This window comes from Nestor notabilis, unplaced genomic scaffold, assembly GCF_000696875.1.
Source record: "Nestor notabilis isolate BGI_N333 unplaced genomic scaffold, ASM69687v1 scaffold7230, whole genome shotgun sequence".
NCBI lineage: Eukaryota > Metazoa > Chordata > Aves > Psittaciformes > Psittacidae > Nestor > Nestor notabilis.
The window spans coordinates 42272-54178 of NW_009909619.1; the positions used below are offsets into that span (position 1 = coordinate 42272).

General features: G+C 47.9%; 1 protein-coding gene across 1 annotated transcript in view; it reads right to left on the reverse strand.

The window, feature by feature from the left end:
* AR (androgen receptor) overlaps nt 1–11291 on the reverse strand; it is a 25758-nt gene extending 14467 nt beyond the window's left edge. The window contains exons 1-2 of the mRNA XM_010013620.1: nt 11137–11291; nt 2393–2509 (exon numbers count right to left, since the gene is read on the reverse strand). Coding sequence (XP_010011922.1) covers nt 2393–2405 — 13 coding nt within the window. The 5' untranslated portion in view covers nt 2406–2509; nt 11137–11291. The remainder of the gene's footprint in view (nt 1–2392; nt 2510–11136) is intronic.
* Nucleotides 11292–11907: the final 616 nt, after the last annotated feature.

The window sequence follows — 11907 nt, forward strand, 5'->3', positions numbered from 1 at the left end:
TGGTGGCAGGGTCCTGACCGAAGCAGGACAGCGGGGTCCAGATACCTGTGCATGGGGCTGGCAGGATGTGTGCAGCCACCTGCACTCGCACCACGAGCTGGTGCTGTGGGAGAGGCAGGATGGTTTACCAGCAGAACCAGTGTTCAGTGCTGCACATGAAACCTGCATTATCACTCTTCCTTATTCTTTTCTTCTCCTACTATTGGGCTTTACAGTGTAGATTGGGAGAGAAGATTCTGTTTAATGGATTTCAGTTTGCAGGTCAGAGTGATCTCAATAATGAAGTGCTTCGACATATTGCCATTCTGTGCCAAAGCAGGGAGTCCTAAATAAGGTATTCAACTTGTCACCTCCTCCTCTCATTAAACATACTGAGAGCTGCAGGTCTGCTTGGTCACAGGGGTTCTGTTCTACCCTACCAGGGACTGGTAATTAGCAGGCAGTTAAAAACAACTGTGTGGAGCTTGGAAGCGGTTTCAAGTGCTCTGCACTTCTACTGTGGGAGACACAACCGTGGACGAACTCATAGCATGCATGTTTTTAACAACTGCCTTTAAACCAACATTCAAAACTAATGTAAAACAGACCAGGCAGAACAGGTCAGGGTGACCCAAAGAGCTTAAGAAAAAAAAAAGGGGGTGGGGGTGGGGGTGTTTATCAGTATTAGCATTAATTTTGTCAGCGTGTCCTGCAGAAGGAGGTTACACTGATGTGTGTCTTCTCTTAAGGAAACTTTACCAGAATAAAGCACATAAAAATAGGAGCTTGTTTCGGATGGCACTACAAGGCCTTCCTGCGGGCTGTGGACTGGGGAGCTGGGTTTGGCTCCTCATCCCTGTCCACCACTCAGGAGCCCAGCAATCCCACAGCAGAGTGGTGTTGGTGTCCTGGTCCTAACCCTCCCAGGCAAGAGGGGAGGGGTCCCTGCTTCCCTGGGAAGCCATGGCTGCGAATGGCCACAAGAAGCCACGACAATGACTGTCATCAGGACCTCCTGCAAGCAGGGATGCAGAGAGGCACGGCTACGTGCTCTGCCCTCGCTCCCTCCTATCTGGGATGGGTGACTGGGATTGGGGCAGAACTGGGAAACAGAGGCAGAGATAGCTACCTGGTAACTCCAGCAAGCAAACTGCCTGCCTGGCTGCATCAGGTCGACTGGGCACCTCCCTGATGCTCTGAAATCCTGGTGTGCCTCTGCATGTGCCAACGCACATCGCTCCGGCTGATGGCTTGCCCACAACAGAGAGGGTGCATAAGCAAAGAGCAGTCAGAGCCAGCACACGGGGTGACATCATGAGGTTTTAGGACTGTATAACCTTTGGGAACATTTGTTTTCTCTGCCTGCTACCAGGAGGAAAGGAGCCAGATGTCCCTGCATTGCTCCCCAGGAGCTGTGTCCCCACTGCTCAGGTTTACTACCCACTGCTGCAAAAGCAGAGGGAAGAGGCCGGCTCCTGCCCTGCCAACTGGGTGTGTTTGTTAATACTTGAGCTATAGAATTGTTCAGGGAGAAATAAATTAAAACCACTCGATAAGCAATAAACCAGAGCCATTTCGGTGGCAAGCTCTTCAAGACATCCCAGCAGCTCAGGGAGGCACTGCCCATCCCAGCAATGGTGGAAGTACTTAAACTAAAACTTGGCACATCTGACAAGCCAGGGCTCCCCCCCACCCCCTTCACTCTGCGCTGTGTCTGATGCTGCCAGCGGCTTTCTTTTCTGCATCACATTTGACTCCCCTTCCACTTCACCGTCAGGGGCCTCTCCATCGTGGATCAGGTTCATCAGCCCCATTTTTAAGGGTATTTTCTTCCTCACTGTCACATCAAATGAACTCAAAGATGAGCTACCCAGTGCTCTACACTGCAGCTTCTAGATTTTGAGAAAAAACCTCAGATTCTGGATACAGGCAGTGTCAGGTTTTGGTAGAGCTATCGGTCTTGGAACAAACTGTAATGAGGAACTTTACCAGTGATACAGAAGCAACTTCTATTCAGCGAAGAAAAATACCAGGGCAGTAATTTTATCAAGAATTTTATGACGTAATTTTATGAAGAAAAATGCCCTTTTCTGCCTGGGAAAAATCATTCTAACTAAGGAATGTTCTGTTCAAAGAGGCTTTGGTGTGAGTGAGATCCAGCTTACCCGGCTGTTTACATTCTTTCAGATTAGTAGAGTTTCAAATTAAGGAAAAGAATATTTCCTGAAACAAACGAATGTTTAATGAAATTCACATTCTGGTATTAGAACCTGCAAATGTTTCCCGAAGCTCATTATGCTCCTTATGCCTCAGCTTTTCAGCCATCTACTGCCTATTTAATATGCCAAGTACACTTGTTATCTGCAGGGTATCTCCCATCACAAGGGCCCAGGAGACATTATTCAGGCATTACCTCCAAGAGTCATCCCAGCTTCGTAGCACTTCCGCAGGCGGCAGGACGGGCAGTTTTTCCTCCTGAACTTGTCGATGGTGCAGTCGTTCCGGCTGGCACAGAGGTATTTCTGTTTACCTACAGACACCAGAGAAAGCAGCTGATGGGTGGTGGGTACCCACCAGAGCAAGTTTACAGGTAGAAATGAACTCATGCTTTCTCAGTATCACCAGCATCACTGGAGGAGAGTGGGGAAGGGGAAAGAGGAGGGAAGAGGGAAAAGGGAAAGGGAGAACCGTACAGTGCTGGTTTCCCAGTTTACCCCTCCCCAGCAGAATATTTACGTCAGAAGTTGGCATCTTTTTGGGAAAACAGCACAGCACAGTTCTTCCTCTGCTGCTACAGGAGTGGTTCATGGCCACACACGCACACTTGAGAGCTGGCTACCCGAAATACAGTTCCACCACACTTCAGTGCCCGTCCCTGCCTGCCCTCCCGCTGCCAGGGGCACAGCCCCTCTGCCCACACACCCCACAGGCTTCTAGACCACGATCTCCAAGGAGGAAAATCACCCTGTTCTGTGCAGCACAGAAGAGGTAGTCAATAAGCAGCAATTAAAAAGTAAAGAAATACGGAAAGTTGGGCTCTTGTTTTTTAAATGCCATACATCTATTGCTTGGCTTTTTGCTGTGAAGATCTGTTTTTCTCCTAGAACATCTTCAAAGCACAGTCTGACCCTCCAGCTTGCACTTAACTACAGTTTGCTGAATGCAGTCCCCAGACAGTGACCTTCCCTCTATAACCACAACTCTCTCGACTGTGCTTTTGAGGGCTGAATTATTTGTAGCACCACCCATTAGTGCTAATTAGGTTTACTGTCTGCAGTTCACAGACACTGGGCTTGGGAAACTGACTTATGGGGAGCCGCTGCTCCACAGGCTCTGCCATTGTGTGTCTGACGCCAGGATGGCACCAGTCACCACGTTCCCTGGCCAGGAGGAAACGGACCAGCCATTCCCTGTAAGGGAGACCCTGCACTGCAGCAGGTTGAGGGGGCTTGCAGAAAATGCAGAAGTTACCTATTGTCAGACTAACTGATATCTCAGACTCACCTTTACACTTGTTTACAGAGTGGCCCTTAGAGTTCCATATTTCAGCTCGGTTTTTTTCTTTGCTGCCTCATTTGCTAGATATGCCAAGAATGAATTTTCCTTCTTGACTCATTTATCATTTATTTTCTTGTCAAGTCTAAACCGGATCAGGATTTATTTAATATTTGATTCATTCGGTACTTGATTCGGTCTTCATGCTGTTCCAAACGAAACCAGCCTCAGTAATTAACAGAGCTGTGCACCTCACAGACTCTGCGGATGCTTGGGAAGTGATGGGAAATCAGTCTATATCCAGCTTAACCTTTATTAATCAGCCAGCAGGAGTTTGCTTTCTGTATTCTCATAGGAGTAACTTTTTGGAGTTATCAGAGATCGATTAACAGGACGAGGTTGAATCTAACCACTTGATGTGACAGTTTTGACAAGAGATGCACCTATTCTGGTGCACAAATTTAACAACTCCCCACCTCCCACACACAATTCCACACCTTCTGAAGATACTGGAATCGGAAAAAGTGTCCATTTTTTAGCAACCCAGTACCACAGGCCTCACTGGCACTATCTGTTGCTTCCCTATGGACCTCCTGAGCAGTGAGGTTTCCTGCACTGGTGCAAAAAGGTCCCACCACTCCTCCACCAGCACCACCAGACCCTCCTCCTGCAGCTCCTCACCACAGGGTCGTAGGGACGCTGGTATAAAGCTCAGTGTGCAACGAAGCCCTTTGCACACTGTGTGCACTCAGGGCTACACCAAAGGGCTGCAAAAATATCATACACTGGAACTTCTTAGAATGGTCCCCATTAAAAGCTGATCGTTACATCACCTCCAGCGCTTTAGCTGTTAAGATTGCAGATGTAAGAGTGCATTACCTGCAGCACGTGATACTTTGCTAAATCCTTTTAGCACCATTCTCATCAGCACCTCTTCTCACCCCCCTTCCCTCGCTCATTACCAGTTTTAAGGACACTTAGAGAAGCCTCAGAAGCAGTGATGACACCAAACCCCAGAGAACACAAGCACCATTCTTCCTTTCAACAGTTCATTGAGGAGGATAAGTAATAAACAACTTCAGCTGAAACTGGGTTACTTGGAGTTATTTTTTATGCTGAAACAAGTGCAGAGGCCGTACTCTCTCCACTCAACCTCTTTATGTGCATTTATCAAACAAGAATGGACGTCTTACTTTCACAGGCATGGGTATGGGGAGCTGTAAGGGGATTTTGCTCTCCTTCTCCAGCTGCATTGCCGGATTCCTGCCTTATGACCAGCTTCTGACACTGGGATGCTCTGGAGCCTATCGAAACCACCATGAGTATAGAATGGCTGGGGTTGAGAGTATCAGGAAGGTTCAGCCCACGGGACCAACACGTTATCTGGCCGAGGCCATCAGGCTGCTGCGAGCAGTGCTGCCTGGGGAGCATCTGCACAACCATCCTGCTCTACCGTCACCCGTCGGCTCCTGCTCCTTCCCTATCTCACCTCCCTAGTCTAAACTGCAGCATTTTTGCAACAATAATAGCTCAAAATCTTTTAAAAGGTCAAGCCTCTCCTGTGAATGGCTTTAATAAGGGAAGGCAGCACAGTCACTGCCTGAGCCCCACAAGGACACTCCAGGGTCAGGCACAGCTCTATCTGAATCCTCCAGCCCCATGCCCTTCTTTCCCCCAAGCTCTGGGCAGCCTACTGATGTGCAAGCTTGTCCCCCACCCTGCTTTGTCCCCCCCAGGCACCCATGGATACCCATGGGAGAGGAGCAGGGGGACAGCAGATTTGGGAACCAGGTTCCAGCCTTGCTCAATGAGGCAGCCAAGCCGTTCCCCATCAGCTCTTCAGCAGCACCCGCCACCTCTGGCACTGCTGGGAAGGGACACGAGAATGAATGATCCCCCATAAGACCAGGCAGGGTGCCCGGTGCCTGCGGCTCTCCTGGATCACTGCGCATGAAACAAGCACATTAGAAGAGTGTCTATAACAACTTTACTTCCCTGCCGCTGGGCTCAGATGAGTGCAAGCTTTTAAGTCACAATCAACAACTCTCCCCACAGTCATAGCACAGTGATTTTGCTGAAATGGCAAGGCCTGCTTCCTGGTTCACAAAATAAACTCTTCAGGGCAGGAACTGGTTTTCTGTTAACTATATATGTAGAGTCTAGCACAGTTTATTTTAAGCTGTTAGCCATTAAGAAAAAGGGACACGGTCATGCAGTGGCTATTCATGAATCTCCTCCTGCCCAGCAGGAGAATAAGCTGCTTGCTCATCTTGTCCTAATTCCGAGGGATGTAGAGAAACCTGACCTCTCATCACTGCTATCCCCAGTTGTGGATATGGCTTTTTTAAAACGTCACTGCTACAGTGAAGCCAACCAATCCTGAACCGCCGGTGCTCGTCCCATCGACCACAGGGAGCCGCAAGAGCCAGACACTCATCAGCCCTGGCACGGGCTGACATCAGTCATCTGATAGCAGGCACGGGCTGACAGCATCTCTGGTGGCTACACCAGCAAGAGCAGCCCCTCTGCTCCATCCACCCCAGCATACACTGTCCCTTCTCTCCAGGCTGGGAGCACGCACCACTTGCACAGCTGTGCACGTCCCTGTCAACCCGAGCACAGCAGGAGCAAGCGGAGGAGACAGTGCCATTGGCTGCAACAGCGCAGAGAACAAGGAAGGGTTGCTGTGACACAGAGGGGTTCCATGTGTCTTAAGTAACTTCCTAAACACAGAGACTTGGTTTTAATTTCAGGATAATTTACTCTCTTCATTTAAGAACAAGCTGAGACATTTGCAATCAGCTGTTCTGCATTTAAAGATAAATGTACTGGGTTTTCTTTCATTAACACTGGAATGACTTTTTTAAAATCTCCTTTTCTTTCCTGCAAACAACACTTTCTTATAGCACTCCAAAGCAGAGGCTCTTGCTTTGCAAACCTGTAGTACAGGTCTAAACTTCAAACATACTCTCCTATTTCACCCAGCAGTCCTGCTCTTGACAAAGCCAGTCACTCAGACTGTATGGGTCTGGCTGGCCAGGTGTCAGCCTCAATATAACTATCCAGTTGATGACACTGCAGACATGTGCCCAGAGAAGACCTCTCTCCTTCCCTGCCAATCCAGATGCTGTTTGACATGTATGTGGGTGAGAAGTGCAGTTACAAAGGCACTCATCATCCCTCTCCTATGCCAGACCAGCACAGAACCCCAGGAGATCAGTCTGTGCAACAGTGGATCTTGCAGGCTGCTGCAGTCTCCCTTCCACCGCACACCACAGGTACACTGGTGTATCAGTGCCTCCTCACTGGGACAACCCTGCCAGCTTGGGCTTCCCCAGGCAGAGGGATGCTTCTGCCATCATCAAGTCCTCCTGCTCACCTGCTGCAGTTGCAATGAACGTCAGGAGCAGAGGGGAAGAGCAGTTCTCCAGTCTCAAGTAAGAATAGAGATTTATGAGAAAAGATCAGTGACTCAGCCCAGAAGTTACTTAACTAAAAGCCTGTTGCCACAGGAGGAGTTGTGCCTCGAGTAGCTTTCTCTTCCAGAAAGCAAAGTAATCTATTCAAACATCTGGAGTAAGGCTTAAAATTGCAAATGTAAAAACCCATTAAATGCCTTTTGGAAGAGACACATATCCTCGTATTTCAGGTCGTAAACCAGATCTAAAAGTTGAAGGATAAGGCCAAGCTTCCTGAGAAAGCGAATCCCCAAGGTCTCACGTAACCATGGGGTCTCTAATACTCTCCTGTAAAAACTCTGGTCCCCATCGCTGTCACCAGCTGGGCTGTGGCCAGAGCTGAGCCTGGGGGTTTAGGTCAGGGACTGTTCTGAAGTTTCTTTTTGATGCAACCATTAGAAATAATCATAGAGGGCACACCTATGAAGCTCTCAGGAGCAAACATTAAGCTGTTATTAACAAACTATCTTTGCAAAGTTGTTTTCCTAATAGTCACCTGCATTTACCAAAAGTCTAAAGAAAGCATCCAGCCCCAGACACAGCACAGGCTTCAGCACCAGCAGACAGGCAGCAGACCGTGCCAGGACAGCCTGAGTTGTCAAGGGTCTGCTTATTCCACCTTCTCCTCTTCCCACCCATTTTTACCCACAGGGTAGTGAGAAGCCTGCCACTGAAGCAGGAGCATCACAGTGCCACAGCACCACCAAGTCTTTTGCAGATCTGCCACGAGAAAGAGAAAAAGCAATTCAAAACATGATGACAGTCTTTGAAAACACTTCCCTTTAACTTGTCATCTTGAAAATTGACAAGAAACTTGAGTTAGCCCAGAGACATTTCCCTGGTGCAAGGCTAATCTTCAGCAGGTCAGGGTGTAGAACAATAATCCATATGGAGAGTGACTGAAAGGGAACTGGAACAGACTGCTCAGCGCTCTGGCTGTTAGCCCTCTAGGAAATTTGCCAAATACTGTGTTGGTTTGGTTTGTTGGGGTTTTTTTTATTTAGTTTTCTGCTATATAAAGTCAATCCCATCAGGAATACAGCCTGAAGCATCCCAGCCCTACGCTGCCAAGAACACTACGCAGAGGCAGCTCTCAAACGGCCAAGGTGGTCATCAGACCTCATGCAACCCTGGAGGGATGAGGAAGGTCTATGATTTTTGAGGGATGGATGCAGGGGACTGAGAAATTACTCCCTTCCTGCATGGGATGGGACAACAACAACGCCTGGACTGACAACCAATTTGGAAGTGGATAGTTCTTGAAGCATTATCTAGTTTCAGGGACAAGTGTGGTATCATGAGGACCAAACCCTAATGTCTGTAACTCATCTGAGCCGTCCTAACCATGTGAAGTGATGCCCTGCATAACTGAGTTGAGAAAAAACGAAGTCTATGCTGAGGTGGATGCACTTCTTGGTTACCAAACTGTTGTAAGAGAAAGAGGAATTAGAAGGAGGATTCATCCTCCCTTGTAGCAGCCCCAACCCTCTGGATCCCTCAGCACTTGGACACCAGAGCAGAAAGGGAGACTCAAACGCCAGGTTTGAGTACAAAACTGAGGCTGGCCATCTCATGAGGGAGGAAGTTCACGTCAAAGCTGAAGAATCTGCAGGGTGCATTTTAGAGCTGCCCTACACATAACCTGGACATCTTGAGAGAAGTCAAGAGAGCTGACAGAAAGGGATCAGGAAAATGCACGTCTTTTCTGTTTACTCTTCCAGCATCTTTCTGGAAGAACTGGTTAGATTTGAACTTGCAAAAATCCTCAAATCTGTCAAACATTTTATCAAAGCAGGAGTGATCTGCTCTACTGGAAACCATACAAATCCCTCAGCAGGTTTCAAAAAGGAAGAGGAATCAATGTCATAACTTTTATTTTTTTTTAAATCCTGTCCATTTCTAACCCCTTAGAAGGCAGTGTATGTCTACAAAACCTTCTAAAATATCCCTGAATTACTGCCAAATAAATTCAATATTATATTAGGTGAGGAATATGATAAAAGCTACGTGTTTAGCTATTCTCCATTCCCCTCAAGGGGATTTGTTTGTGCTGCTCTTTCATTCCCACTCCATTGCTTCTACCCATCAGAGGCTGCTGTCTTACACCAGTAACAGGAAGGTAATAGAGACAGGAGAAAAGGTTTCTTTTCTCACTGGGGAAGCTTTCTGATTTACTGCTTTAAGCAGTCTCCAAAGGCAACCTGTAAGGGCTTCAGAGATGCATTTTATGGACTTTAAAACATGAGAACACATTGAAATGTGGTGCAGTTGATATGCTGGAGGGAAGGGATGCCATCCAGAGGGACCTTGACACGCTTGAGAGATGGGCCAATGCCAACCTCATGACGTTCAACAAAGCAAAGTGCAAGGTCCTACACCTGGGTCAGGGCAGCCCCAGGCACAGCTACAGGTTGGGCAGAGAAGTGGTTCAGAGCAGCCCTGTGGACAAGGATTTGGAGGTGTTGGTCGATGAGAAACTGAACATGAGCTGGCTTCAGTGTGCACTCACAGCCCAGAAACCAACTGTATCCTGGGCTGCATTAAAAGAAGCGTGACCACCAGGTCGAAGGAGGTGATCCTGCCCCTCTACTCTGCTCTCGTGAGACCCCATTTGGAGTACTGTGTGCAGTTCTGGTGTTCTCAAAATAAGAAGGACATGGAGCGGTTGGAGCATGTCCAGAAGAGGACTATAAGGACGATAAGGGGGCTCGAGCACCTCCTGTATGAAGACAGGCTGAGAAAGCTGGAGCTGTTCAGCCTGGAGAAGAGAAGCTGCGTGGAGACCTCAGAGCAGCCTTCCAGTATCTGAAGGGGACCTACAAGGATGCCAGAGAGGGACTCTTCATCAGGGACTGTAGTGATAGGACAAGGGGCAATAGGTTTAAACTTAAACAGGAGAAGTTCAGGTTAGATATAGGGAAGAAGTTCTTTACTGTGAGGGTGCTGAGGCACTGGAACAGGTTACCCAGAGAAGTGGTAAATGCCCCATTCCTGGAACTGTTCAAGGCCACGTTGGACAGAGCCTTGGGCAACATGGTCTAGTGTGAGGCATCTCTGCCCATGGCAGGGGGTTGGAATTGGATAATCTTAAGGTCCTTTCCAACCCAAACCATTCTATGATTCTATGAAATATCAGCCCTCGCCCCATACCAGCCAGAGCCTACCCCGGGGCAGGAGGAGGAAGAGCAGCATGCTGGGACTTGCCAGCTGACATGGGGCGTTTCATCAGCAGTTTTTCTGATGGAGAGCCAAGACTCCACTTACTATAAATCAACAGTAACTGGCTGACTTAAACAAGCATCTGTTATTTACTCTGGCTGCGCAAGCCAATCCATTTGGCCTTACACAGAATTGGTGTATAGCAGAGATGTATCTGTAAATGATTTACTTGGGGAAAACCATGCCAAACTTATTATCTATTATTTGACAGTCCTATTATGGTAACAGGATGCTGTTGTACTCCAAGGCACAGCCCTGATTCTTCCCTGAACCAGCACTGACAAGTTCACTTCTGGCACACATGATGAAGGAGGGAAAACGCGACTCTGAGAACGCACAGGATAACGCTAGAATTAATCGCGAAGCAGTGCTCTGACAACACCGGGTGAGCACCCATCAGTGTGGGACCTCCACCTGACACAGGGGTGACATTAAGCACAGGAGGGGAATATCACGGTGAGACATTTGAAGTTGCAGGTCTGAGATCACAGGAGGGCTGATGGGAACTTAGAGCACCCTTGAGAGTCAAGAGGAGAAGAAGGAACTGACTGCTCCGGGGTCTCACTGGGTCACTAAGATAACCAGGCATTGAAAAGGATTGTGTTTTGGCAAACTGGTTTGCATACTTTTTGAAGGCAGCCTGTAATGGGAATGACAAACATATGACAAAGGAATTTATCCTTGATTTTTCTCCTTTACTAGTTTAATTAAAAGACCTTAGAAAGCCTCTGCACTTTGTCCCCAGCACTCTTGCCTCAGTCCTTTTGACTTGACAGGCTCTCCAAGGCAAGGCTGCCGAGCTTCTTTCAACTGGAGGAGAACATATCGTGATGCTTGCAAATGCCTCCAGCATCTAGATGTTAATAACTTGGCTGCTGATAACAAGAACTCGTATTAGCAGCATTTGAATCTCAGGCTACTGTGGTAAAGACAGACAGCACTTGGAGGTGGAAATGATTTTCCCTCCTCCCTCTGCATGCATTACCTTCAGCTGCCCGTTTGAAGAAGACTTTGCAGCTACCACAAGTGAGGGCTCCATAATGGCACCCAGATGCTTCATCTCCACAGATCAGGCAAGTCTTTTGAGGTGGAAAGTAATAGTCAATGGGCAAGACATGTTCACGGCCAGCCTCCAACCTGCAGTGTAAAACACAAAGAGAACAAAGGAAAGGGTCAGCAAACGGGGTCGGGACAAGACACGAGTGAGCATAGATTGGGAGAACATTCATGGCAAAACCCAGTATTTTGATGATGGGACAAGCCAAGCACCAATCAGAAAGGAGGCAACCAACAACGAAGCCAAACCTCACTTTGACCATGCAGAAGACCATGCTGGGGTGCCCCTCCTGACACTGCCCCGAAGTACAATATGTGACCAAGTACAGGCACAGTGACAGCACAGCCTAGAAAGAGAAGACAACTGGAACAGGCTGTTGCAGTGTTCATGTAATTTTGGCTTCACCAGTTATGTTTGTACATCAAAAAAGGATTCTCCAGGCTCATTAAGCTACATGAACCCACTCCATTAAGGTCAATGCTATCGCTTCACTAGAGATTAATTTATCCGTTTAATTCTTAATTTAAACAGATTTTCCCAAGCTGTCAACCCCCCTTAAGCTATTCTTTTCTTCTTTCTTATTTGTCTTGCTTCTTTTCTACCTATTCCCTCTTTCACATCTAACTGTTGCCAGCCCTCCTCTCCAACCATGTATTCCTCATGCTTCCCTCCATCCGCACACCCAAACCTTTCCCTCTT